This window comes from Zonotrichia albicollis, chromosome 17 (genome assembly GCF_047830755.1).
Source record: "Zonotrichia albicollis isolate bZonAlb1 chromosome 17, bZonAlb1.hap1, whole genome shotgun sequence".
Classification (NCBI taxonomy): Eukaryota; Metazoa; Chordata; class Aves; order Passeriformes; family Passerellidae; genus Zonotrichia; species Zonotrichia albicollis.
Window position 1 is genome coordinate 2,204,776 of NC_133835.1, and position 13,100 is coordinate 2,217,875.

General features: G+C 47.2%; 1 protein-coding gene across 1 annotated transcript in view; it reads left to right on the plus strand.

Annotated features, from left to right (window-relative positions):
- Positions 1-13,100, plus strand: part of MMP24 (matrix metallopeptidase 24) — a 40,389-nt gene that overhangs the window by 19,261 nt on the left and 8,028 nt on the right. Inside the window, exon 5 of the mRNA XM_005496221.4 lies at positions 7,013-7,174. Within this exon, the coding sequence (XP_005496278.1) occupies positions 7,013-7,174 (162 nt within the window). The remainder of the gene's footprint in view (positions 1-7,012; positions 7,175-13,100) is intronic.

The following is a 13,100-nucleotide window of genomic DNA, read 5'->3' on the forward strand; positions in this document are numbered from 1 at the left end:
GCCTGGGGCTTTTTAGTTACCTTCCTGTGTTTCCACAGCTGGCTCAGAACTGAATTCTGTCAGTAGATTCTGCTGTTTAAATACTTTTAAAATAGAAACAATAGCTCATTTTCAAGACGGATGGAATGAAGGTCATACTTACATTTTTTGTGTTTCTATGATTTTTTTTCTTTACTGCTTTACCATCTGTTCTACCAATTTCTCTGCTGGTATAAACAAATAGGAATTTTCATTTTGGAATTAGTAATTCTTTGATATTGAATTGTTTATGGAACTACAACCTACATTTGTGAAAGATGGCTTCAATTTTTCAGCAGAACACGCTTGCTCCACTGACTGTCAGGCTGCTGAGCAGCAGAAATGGCACAACTGCCCCTCCCTCTGGCTGCCCCCTCTGTCAATTTTGATCTCACCATTCCAGACCATTAGTTTGTATTTTTCCTCTTGAGTTTCTACAGGAGGTTGTGCTCATAGTCCCCTCTGTGCATGTCAAATAAAGCACAGCTTGCACCATTAGTAAGGTGTATAGCACAGCTACCAGCCTGATTTGCACACTGCCTTTGGGCAGTAAAGGCAAATTACCTTTCACGTTGGTAACATGATGTGGTTCTTGTCCTTCTGCAGTCCCTTGGGCTCGTGGGGATCAGTTTAATATGGCTGTGGTGCAATTGCTGTTTAAACTGCAGATCATTCCTTCTTTCTGCAGGGAAGCTGTTCAGACACTTTTCAGAGTTTTCAGTAATTCCTTAAGAAGCAACACAACAATAATTGCTTATGAACAGAGGAACATCTGTATTTCATTTTAACATGTATTTTCTTCCTTTCCAGATAGAAAAGCTGTTTTCCACAGGATTCCACAGAGCAGTATCACCCGTTCTTCAGGGTCTTCAGAAGACTGGAAAGCTTTCCTTGAGCAGAGCGTGTTGTGGAGGTGAATGGAGGAGCACAGACAAATCACATGTTCTTCTCTTGGACAGGTCAGACCTGCCAGGTCTGAAGATGCAAGAACCCTGGCACAGCTTAGAGTAGCCCTAAAGCTTCTTTAAGTTGTGCTTGGGAAACAGTTGTCTCTGCGTGGCTGTTGGGGTGGAAGGAACATAAGCATGTTTAGTTCACACCATCTCTTCTGTAATTACCTGAGGCATGCTATTGTCACACACGATCCATCCTCTGACTTCTTAAGTATCATTCTTACTTTAATAAAATTTCAAAATATCACCCTCATATGTCTTTTTGTGTCTGAGTACACTGCAATATGTAGATTTGTTGGCAGAGTGATACAGTTCATAAAGTATAAAACTAATACGACAAAGAGCAGAGATTCAGTCTCTTTTCTGCTGTTAATCAGATATGCAATATTGTTGGTACTTCTTTTGTCTTAGAAGCTGTGTGCTGGATTTACAGTCCCCAGTGCAGTGTGCTCTCCAGAGCCTACCCACATGCACAGCTGAGGGATAAACTGTGATGGCAGTGACTGATAGCACTGCCCTGATGGAGTCTGTGACCTGCTGCTGTGTGCTGGCAGCCATTTCAGCAACCTACAGGAATTATTCAGTGAGTTACGTAGCCAAATGAATTGTTTTGGTATGGATTTCCATAGTTTAAAGGAATGATACTATACAGGAAGGCATACTCACAAAGAAAAGCTGTCTCAAGGTGTCTCTGTTACCTATTGAATGGTTTTTCCAGAGGAAGATTAAAATCAAAGAATCAGGAGGGGTGGAGTTTGAGAGTTGCAGGAAGTTCATACATAAATAGTTTATCTATGATTCTGGTGTTTTCTGTTGTAATAAAACCATGTCTTTCTTTATTCTGCAGGGAAAAGTAGAATGTTACAAATAATTTGAGAGGCCTTGCACCAAAGATCTGGGCTTACTGTGGGATTATATTGCAGTTTATCTAAAGTAAGGTAGCTCATCTGAGAGCACACCAGATAATGAAGTTTATCCTGAGCACAGATTGTTTTTAATTAAGAAAATTAAACTTTAACCTAGGTTTCAAGCTGTATAGAGCCATTGAGCTGGATGTGAGGTAAGCAGTGTATTCACCTGTGTGTCATCCCAGGATGCTTTTATAGTGCTGTAGGTGTGTCCTCAGTTGTCATTTTCTGTGGTGATAACATGCTGGTAAGGAAAACACGTCAGCAACTTCAAAACTAAATTAGCTGTGTTTCTTTGTGTTTGGTATAGCAGGTCAAACTGTTTCATTCAATGAGCCAACTTACCCCTCCAGTTTTACAGAGTCATCCTCTCTCTGGTGCTCACTGGTGGACTTTTGGCTGCCTCCTGAGAGCTGGGAAGGGGAAGCTCAGGCAGGTCTCTGACCAGACCTGTTTGTTTTGTGCAGATGGTGGAAATGAGCAAAAGCTGTTGTATTCTTCTTGGGACCGTTTCCTCTAAGTACAGGTCCTTCCTAACCCTACTGTTTTACCCAGTACTGTTTACCCACCCTGAGATACTCTGAGTGGAAGTTTTTCTTGTTACTTGAGTGGGTTGAGCAGGAAATGAAGGAGCTGTATCCCATTGCTTGACCATGTTTCCGTGGCAAAGCATCAAGCTAGGCTGATGCTAGCCTAACATCCATCTGAATCTTTCTCCAAGAGGATGGACACTATGGGGAGTACTTTTGGATAAGAAATGTGGAGAACTGGGAGGTCAGAGACCTTCCTGCATGTTCAAGAACCAACAGAAACAATGTGGGAGGTACAAGCTCCTTTCCAGACTTGTCCAGCTCAGCAGTGGGTGAGAACACAGAGAGCCCTCAGAGCCCCAGGCTGAGTTCTGTGGAAGGAGAGAAAGAACTACACTGGTGGTTTTATACCTCAGTATTTTCTTTTCAGAGCAAATCCTAACCTACCCCTTCAAAAGGAGCAATGTGTTCTCTTCCATGCTATGGAATTTGCTACCATTAGCAAATTAAAAGGAATTTGTTGCTTTACAATGTTATTGATTGAGTAACCCTTCAAGAGAAAACAGGATGGTGAATCCAGAGCTGGATTTTTGAGAATTCTGGGCTTCTGAAATGGTCTTAAGGCTTCTCTCTCCCATCTCCTCCTCCCATGAAATGCTGTTTTACTTGTTCTCTGAGAATGATGTGGTTGTTTCAGGCCTACCTGGAATCCCCTTAGAGTGTGCAACAGGGTGGAGAAAGGAGATAACAGGGGCATGCTGGAAGGAAAAGATCAACAGATGTGTCTGGGAGGAGGCCAGAATAGAACTATGAGGGGATTAAACAGAGGTGAGAGATTTTTGGCCAGGGCAGGGAGCAGAAGGAGAGGGAGCTGTGTGTGCTGCCACGGCTGCCTTTCAGCAAAAGTAGATGAGAAGCAACCACAGCAGTGAGAATCAGGGCACTTGGAGAGAGCTAAGGGGAGCTTCTTGTCCTGCTTTCTGTGGAGATCAGTTCACTTCCTAGGAATTCTCTTGAGCTCTACTTCATCTGCTCCAGCCATTGCCCACGGTTTATCCCTGCTTTGGTTTGGGTGGTATCCTGGCCATGGAGGAGGAGAACTTTTCCACTTCACTGCTGACCTGCCTGCTGTGCTGTGCTGGAGCTGGGACAGTTCATTTCTTGGAGTTTCTTCTCTCTAGTTGCAACAAGGCTTCCCAGCCAACATTTTCTGTGCTCTGTGACATCCTCACACGCAACTGCCAGCCAGAATGGTGGTTTAAAGCTGGACAGCAGCAGCTGTTTTCCACAGCTGTTTTTCCAGGAATATTTCCTAAGCATAGCTGGGAAAAGGTGTGTATGTGTTCCATAGGGGAAGAGCTGGCCTGACCGCCGTGCTGGTTGAGGTACTTCTTCAGGAATGAGCCTTCGTCTTGCTGATCATCACAGAACTCTTACTGGTTATCTCACTGGTGATCAAAGAACAAACAATGATCTGCTGGACTTGACAGCTGAAGAAATGTGGGTAGTGTGAAGATCAGTTGCATCCTGGGCTGCGGTAACCACGAGATGGACAAGTTCAGGATTTGTGTCAGAGGAGCTGCATGAGATCAGTGCTGACTAATACCTTGATGGAATTACATCAGTGATGCAGCAGAGTGCACATTCAGTAAGTTTGAAGATTGTTACTGTCATATTTTCTGAAAAATCCGTTCGCCGGGATTTCTTCTCCTGGGAAGCTGAGAAGCTCAGAGAAAAAGGAAAACAATTTTATCTCATTTGCTTCTCCTGTGTTTGCTGCTTTGGAATGTGCTTTGGAGATTGTTTATCCAGCATGTGAATTGTTTTGACTTAAGGACCAATCATGGTCCAGCTGTGTTGGGACTCTGGCGAGTCACAGGTTTTTCATTAGTATCTTGTTAAGCCTTCTGTAAGAATCCTTTCTCTAATCTTTAGTATAGTTTAGTATAGCATTCTTTAATATAATATCATAAAATGATAAATTAACCTTCTGAGAACATGGGGTCATTCATCATTTCCTTCCTGCCACGGAGGACCCCAGAAAATGCCACAGAAGATGCCAGGAACTTTGGAGGAGTGTTTGATAACACTGCCCAGTGATGCTGTGGTTCAGAGACCTCGAGAGGCTGGAGGAGCAGCCTGACAGGAGCCATGGGAAGGTGAGGAATGCACAGCCCTGCCCCTGGACTGTTGGTGGCCCAGGGACTGGAAGCAGCTTTGCAGAGAAGGACCTGGGGCTCCTGGTTGGCAGCAGGTGGAACATGAGTCATGAGCAAGGAGATGATCCTTCCTTTCCACCTGGCACACCTGGAGTGCCCTGTGCACCCCAGTATGAGAAACTTGACACTCAAACCTGACCAGACAATTGGCTTTACCTGACCTTGCTTGAGCTGGGCATTGCACCAAACAATCTCCAGAGGTGCCTTCCAGCCTCAACCATCCTGTGAGTCTGTGGGATTCATTTTCCACCTATAAAGTAGGCTGGCATTTACTTTGGGCAGAAACAAATGATTGATAGCTATTTTAAACTAATTTAACTTAAGGTAGTGCTTGATCTTGTGCTCCTAGTGAAGGATTAGCACACAGAGGCAAGTCACTTCCATAGATTTATATGTAGACTTACACAGAGACAGGTTCTAGATTTGCTGGCAGCACCAATACTGCAGGTACTTCAGCAAGGAGGAAAATGCAACCAAGGGAAGGTGAGGGAAGATGTCCCTGAGCACGGGCACAGCCTGTGAGCCTGTGATGAGCAGTCTCATGAGGTCAGCTCTGTACTGAGTGACCTTTGCTGTGGGCTTCCACATGTGAATAGTTGTGGCAGCAGTGAAAATTATGCTTTCATTGGCATTTAGCTGATACAGGAGACTAAGTCCATTCAATTTTGCAAAAGGACATTGATTCTCTGAATCCCATTTGGAATCTGGGTGCATCTTCAAAGCTTGAGTGTTTTTGAAAACCTGTGAGGAATGATCAGTCCTCCAACCTTTACCATAAAACTACTTCATGGATTTTATATTATGCTGTTGGACATTGTATTAACCTGTTCTGCACACACCAGAGTTTTTAGCAACAGATGAGAAAAAAATTACTAAGTAGATACTTATTTGAATTTCCCAAGTACAGAAATTCTAAAATTTTCCATAAATATGTGGCTAAATTTTAGGCTTTATATGTTTTTGGACAGTTGTATTTGAAAATGTATTTGAAATGCATTTGTGTATTTTAACGCGTCTTGCATATTCAGATGCTTTGACCATCCAACTCAAATGTTTAGAGCATTTAACCATTTTGGTGTGGTATGTGTGGCTGGGGAGCACTGCTTGGTGCTGACTTCAGGCATCTTTATCTGCTGGCAAAGCTCCCTGCTGAGGAGGCTCACAGACCCCTGAAACTGCTTTGCCATGTTTTTATGGGTAACAGTGAAGCAGTAACTGTTTAAAAAGTGGGGATGGTTCTGCATGAGTCACTGTTGCAACTCCTGTCTCAGGCAGAGCTCAGCACAGAACTGAGGTTTGTTCAGCTGGAGGTGTGAGGAAGCTCTTTGGAGACACTGACAGCTGATTGCAAATGCTCTTGGTTTCTACCTTGCCATAAAAACCCAAAACCAGAGGAGCCCAAATTCAGGCAGAATTGAGGGCTCAGACATTTTACTGCTGTGAGGAGACCCTGACATCCGTCCTTGTTGGCTGTGTCTTCATCCTTGCATGGCACTGCTGGGCCACTTCCCAGTGCCCTTATGGAGCAGGACACCCAGGGACCGCTCTGGATCAAAGGGATGAGGGTCCAGGCCCGTGGGGCTGAAGAGGAATGTGTGCCTGTAGCGTTGAAGGTACCCCCACGTGGCACTGCTCCCAGCTTCTGCCCCATAAAGGGCTCCTCATCCCTCTTGCCTCCTGCCAGGGAGAGTCCTGGCCCTTCTCCTTCTTCCTTCTGTCTTCTGCCACTGGGATCCAGCCCAGCCTTCTCCCTGTGTGGGAGTGGGGCAGGATGGAGCTGCCTGTGCTCAGCTTCTGCACACGGGGCAGTGCCAGGGGTCCAGCAGAGCAAAGGCCCTTGCTGGAGGAGATGGGGCTGCCCATGTGGGACAGTGAATGTTACCCTGCTCTTCTCTGTCCTTCCTCCTGCCTTGCCAGGTGCCTGCACACCTCCCCTGCCATTTGTTGGTCCAGAGCTGATCAGAGAATGGCACCAGAGGACCCAGAAGGGGCACAAGGCACTCACCCCACCACTGATTGGCTGACTGTGCTCTCACCTCTCCTGGCAGCACTCTGATAAGGAGCCAGTGGTGTCAGTGACCATTTTGATGGCCATTTTCTGTAAACTCTCTACAAAGGAGTCTACAGTCAGTATCCCTTCACTCCAGGCACTGCCGGTTTTACCTGCTCTGGGGCTGGCAGCCTCTGGCCCATTCTTTGACAATGGCTAAAGGCTGTGCAAGCTTTTGGGACTAAACCCATCTCCAGGAGCTGACCCTGCCACTGTGACCTGCTGTGCAGTAGGAGAGCAAAGCATTTGCTTCTGGCTTTATGGGCAAGAGGGGCTTGGGATGGGCTGAGGGTTGGCTGTGTGGTGCTGACCGGGCTGTGCCTTCCCCCCACAGGGAATGATCTTTTCCTGGTTGCTGTCCACGAGCTGGGGCACGCGCTGGGGCTGGAGCACTCCAACGATCCCAGCGCTATCATGGCTCCTTTCTACCAGTACATGGAGACACACAATTTCAAACTGCCCCAGGACGACCTCCAAGGGATTCAGAAAATCTACGGTGAGCAACCCTACCTACTTCTTTCCTTACACCAGCCTTGAGCCTAGGGAGTGTTTTACAACTCACCCCTGCGTGCTGCAGATGGGGGCTGCATTTCCTGCCAGAGCTGAGAGGGGAACTGCTTAAAGCCCTGCTTAAAGCCCTTCATCCAGTGGGGAAAAGTACCAGATGTCTGCACAAGTCAGGATAACCAAACCTCTGTGATCCCCCTGCTGCTCCCTCCCTCGCTGTGTCCCCAAATCAAGGACTGCTGCAGAGGCTTTGCTGTACCCAAGGTTTGTCCCTTAGGAACAACCAGTGCAAGTAAAGGAAAAGAATGCAAAGAGCCTGGAACATCAAGGAAAGGTAAAAAGTATTTTTGCTCTTCTTTTTTTCTCATTATTTATAAGGTAAGGGAAAGAAAGTTTGGATCTGCTTAGGGAACACTTTGCTTGTTTCAGTCTCCAGCTGAACATGTTGTACAGCATGTGCCACAAAGATATTGGGCTCAAGGGAAATAGAAAAGGAGCAGAGAAATTATGGGAGAAAGCCTAGAGGCTGCATGTGATGTGGTGCCATGTGATGGGATCATGGATACCAGGGTGTGAGGACAGGAATTCACAGAATTATTGGCTGAAGAAGATTTTGAGGGCAAAGAAAAATCCAGGTTTTAGGAACACATGGGGAGACTGAGACTGATGGCCACAGTTTGTGGCAACCTGTGATAAATAGGTTTCATAAAACATCCCTGATTTCATTCTTAGTGGAAAGAACACGTTTGACAGAGAGGTTACCTAATAAATGCAGCCCAGAGCAGTTGTGCTGTGTAACTGTGCAGCTGGGGTCGAACATCAGCTCCCAGAAGCAGCAGGGCAGACATGGTGTGAATTAAAGGTGAAAAAAATACTTGTGAGGTGGTGGTCACTGGGGAGGCTGGTGTTTCTCAGGGCTTGCTGCTGAGCTTGGTGGCAGGCCTGGCACTCAATGTTTCCATCCATGGTCTGCCAGTGAATTTGAGATTGCTGCTAATAAAATGTGTGCCAAGACCTGTGAGACTCTAAAGCAGCGTAGCAAGACTTTAGACATCTGAATTGCATCTCAGCTGTTTGAGTCAGATTTGGTGTTTGATTTTTGTGACTGGATTGAGATTCATTGTTTAAGTGCAGATGCCTGGAAAAGTTTTTCTGGGCTAATTTCTCTGACTTGTGAGGGCAGTGGGGAAAATCAGGCATTTGTAGAGAGCAGTCCAGGCTCAGTGTGAAGCACATATCCAAGTAAGGTCCAACATCTAAAATAAGATGGCTTGAAATACACCCAGGATAACTATCTCATCTCACTGCTGCATCTTCTTACTGATCATTACCAGGTGACGTTGCATGTTAATTGTCCTGTGGTATTGTTTAATTATGAATACTTTAACACAGTTACATGTTCTGGTGCTCAGGATAGCAGAGACTCTGGAGGGTTTTGAAATAAAGTGCTGGGGTAGTCAGTGTTAAACTTTCATTAAGTAATAGATCTAAGCGTTAATTTTTGAAAGCTGCCAAAATGCCATTATGCTGTTTCTATTTTGAAATGTTGATTTAGTTCCTGTGAACTTTGATCAATCAGAAAGAAAAAACCTGCAATGTATTGCAGACAGTGGAAGTACAATCAAGAAAAAATGATGGTTTCTCTGTTTTCAGACATGTTTTTGGAAGGGGAGCAGATAAGGAGCTGACAGCCTTCCTGCTTTATTTTTGGGATTCAAACCAAGATCAGCAGGGGCTGAGCTGGGACCAGCACTCCCCAGAATGGGGCTCTGAGGCCCTGGAGCTGGGATGGGCTGGGGTGGTGTTGGGGCTTGCAGAGATAACTGATCCTGTGGGGAAAAGAAGGAGCAGCTTCTGCAGCAGGAGCTTTCCTTCCCCAGGGAGAGATTTCAGGCCTTGGTACAGAGTTACTGTCCAAAAATCAAAGTTGAATTTAAAATTAGGTTTTATGTTATGGTTCACGAAGAAATTTTGGAAAATGTGATGTTTCTCCCTGGAACTAATGGTGTAAGAACAGAACCCTTCATCTGATCTCAAAACTGAGAAGGGCCTGCTGAAATATCTTTTCTGTAGCTTTAGCAGGAACATTCAACTAATGTATTTTATTTCCACAGTGCCACTCTGCTTTGTTGTGCCTTGGGAATACCAAAAGCCCATCTACCAGAGAACCTCTCCAAAAACCAAAATCTCCTGCTTTCCTGCTGCTTTGACATTCTCTACAACAGCAGCATGTGCTCAATATGTATTATTTAGTAACCTACTCTGCAAAGCCAGACACAGAGCCACTTTCTTGCCTGAAGGGTCCTTTTAAAAAAATAGTTATAATCAAAACTTCCAATTTTTAATTCCACTGAAGTTCGTAGAACAAAGAACAGAGGCTCTACTAAAGCTGAAGTCCATTTTGTTGCCTTTTGAGAATGATGCATTTCAGATGTGGTTTATATTGTGTCTGTGTTTATCCATTAGAAAAGAAACATGTCCAGATCTGTCATATAATGACTTGTTGAATTTTTAATTTATTTTCTGCTGAATTTATTTCAAAACTCACCCTCAGAGCCAGTAGGTGATATGAACTCTTGGTTGTGCTTCATGCTGATCAGTATAAGGTCAATGTTTAAAATGATAATTCCATTTTGAGCTGCTGAGAGCAAGGCCAGCAGCCCCCAGTGTGACAGAGCTGTAACGCCAGTCAGCAACATTCCCATCTCCTGAGAGCTCCTTCCTGCAGCACATTCCTTGACAAAACAAGGAAATAGCAGGGCTCTACTTTGTGTGTGTTTTTCAGAAGGGTTTCCCCCTCTGTATTCATGTGCCTGTGTCACAGGTGACATGCCCAGGAGGGAATTAAACTGGAAGTGACACCAGTTTGCAGGTCCCCAGGATTTCCTGCTGAGCTGCCTTTGCTTTGCTGGAGCTGGGGCTGCAGGTGGAGAGGGCAGAGCTGTGGCTGTGCTACAGGGCCTGAGCTGGTCCCTCTGCAGCCCTGTCCTGGCGGGAGGGCTTGGGGCTCTCCCAGGTGACAACTGGCAGGACAAAAGGAAACAGCCTCCAGTCGTGTCAGGGGAATTTCAGGCTGGGTATTAGGGAGAATTTATTCACTAGGAGGGTGGTCAGGCATGGGAACAGCTGCCCAGGGCAGTGGTGGAGCCACATCCCACTCAGAAAATGTGTGGATGTGGCACTTGGTGACGCGGTTTGGTGGTGAGCTTGGCAGTGCTGGGTTAAGGGTTGGACTTGATCACCTCAGGGGGCTTTTCCAGCCTGATTGATCCTGTGATTCCATGATTTTCACATCCTGCTCTCTGTACTGGTCTTCAGGGGGTGATGAGGGAGCCTCCCATGGCAGTGGCTCCTGTGGCCCTGCCTGAGGGCCTGGCCTGAGGTACAGGGAAAGCTTATGATGTGCACAGGGTTGGTTGGCCAGCCCAGCCTTCCAGGGCCTGTCAGAGCCTGACGTCTCAAAGGGGAGGTCTCCTAATCACTCAGAGGTAGACCTGGCCATTAACCCTGGAGACAGCCTCAAAGATCTGGGACATCCCAAACCTCACTGAGGAACTCCCAGCCTCACACATCTTCAGAAGAGATCCCACTCATGGCACATGCTGAGGGCTGAGGTCCAGAGGGGACATGAAACCACTGCAGGCCCTGCCTGAGGAGCTGGACAGCACCAGCTCTGACATGCAGGATCAGCAGGGCACAGTGTCCATGAGCAGCCAGGGCCTTCTGCCGGCCTCACGCCCTCAGTGCAGCCCTTCCATCACCTCCCCTTTTCCAGTGGCAGCCAGGGAGATTCTTGTAACCTGCAGACCCTTGTGACCATCCCAGGGCACTTGTGAGCTGCACCCATGTGTGAGATGGCTTGTGAGGGAACAGCAGAAAGACCTGGTGGAGAATATCCATGTGGTGACACTGCACTGTGAGTGGAACCATCAGAGAAAACTTTGCTGTCATGTGGGACCTGGAAATGTTCTCTGGAAATGTCCTCTTGGACATGGGGAGAAAACAGAGTAACATCCAAGACCTCATCTGTAGAAGCTGCAGGATTTGGGACTTGTGGATCCGTGCCCCATTGTCCTGTGCTCCCAGGAGGAGAGAAGAAAGAAAATGCTTGGCAGTCAGGAATCTGGAGGGATGTGCCCTGGTGCCACATCTCTGGCACATTGCAGAGATACCAGACACCCTCTCTATGTTGCATCACTTCATTTGCACCTTTCCTCCTGTCCACAGACTCTGTTGGACCCAGCAGGAAACACCAGACTCCAGCTCTGGTGCATCCACAGAGCCTCCCTCACCTGCCGAATGCCAGATCTTCATTCCCGCTCCTCTGAAACGCAGGGAGCAGCTGCCTGGCTCCCAGTGCTATCCTTGGGCTCACCTGGATGACTCTGCCAGGGGGGAGGCTGAGAGGGAGCCCATCTCTCCTGGGAGGTTTCTCAGATGGTGGAAAAACACTGGTGTGTGTTATGGCTGGGCAGAAAATACTTTTCTCATCCTACAGATTCTTCTGAGTATAGAAAAATGTTCTGTTTTTCTGTGGAGCAGATGTCAGGCTTCTGAAAGCTTTTCCAGAAGGAAACTGGAGCATCTTGCAGAGCCCTAACCTCTCGTCATTTGCCTGCCTAAGCCTGCGAGTTTCTGACCCAGTTTTCTGGCACCCAAAGCAGAGAACCCAAGTGCAAGGTGAATCCAGAGCCCAGGAGAGCATTCCTTTGGCTCAGAGCAAGGATGTCTGCTCTGACTCTTGTCTCCCAGGTGAATGCTCTGTCACCTGGGTGGCAGCTGTCATCCAGAGGAGAATGTCTGTGTGAGAAGGGCTTGAGAAAGCCTTCCTGCCACCCAGTGATGATCATGGGGGCCTTGACTGTCCCCCCTTGTTCTGTGGGTGCTGGGGCTTGTTCTGCGCTGTGGCATGGTCCCAGGCTAACTGGGACATCTTAGCTCACTTCAGCCCTTAAGGCTGAACCCAGAGGTGCAAAGTGCTCTGTGGGTGAGTTTGTCAAGGGACGAGGAGTCCTTCCTGCACTTGGAGTTCTGTGGACAATCTCTGGCCCCTGAGGCAGCTTGTTGGCAGCTACATCCAGGGGCCTCTCTGCACTGCCCTGGAGCCTGCAGAGCAGCTCCAGGTGGTTTCTTTTCTCTCCCTGGCTCCCTTGGATCATAGGCTGAGGAGCCTTGCCTGTGTCCCTGGACAGCTGCACAAGCATACTGGCAGCTCAGCTTTTTCAAACCAAAACCTCCCCTGAGTTATTCAAACCATAACAGTAGTTTGGAGGACAATTTTCTTCTCAGAGTGAAGATAAGAAGATAAGGACAAGCCTTTGTTTGCAAGTGGTTCTCTCCCCTGAGCTGACCCAAAGCCTCCTCTGTGCTGGCAGGTGTGGGGAGCTGCTGGCTGGGACTGGCTGAGCCAGGCAGGTGCTGTGCAGCTGAGGGAACACTCTGTCAATAGCCAGGAGGACAGTACAATTATATTTTGTCCTCAACTATCGACACAGTGGCTCCTAAATGCCTCCTCTCTCTGTGTTATCTTCACAGGTCACCTTGGTATTCAGATGGGCTGCGACAGAGGAAGCATGAAGGGAGGAGGCTAAGTGCCAGTGGTGGAAGTCACACTCCAAAGGTGATCTGCTGTGACCCAAAAGCTTTCTGACATCCTTTGCCTTGCTTCTGATAGAGAGGAAGAAACTCTTCCTCTCCTCACAGTTTCTGTAGAGTCCCAGCAAGCTGCTTCCCTCCAGAATGGAGGTTTCCAGCTCCAGGAGATTTCTTACCTGCTTCCCATGGGGAAGTGGCTGCAGGATCAGTCCCAGGCATGGACTTGGCTCTGCTGCTGGGGTCACACATGATAACTAGGTGACTCTGTTCAGGCCCATTTGCACTCCCATGCAATAACTTCTCTCACTAAGATTTTTCTA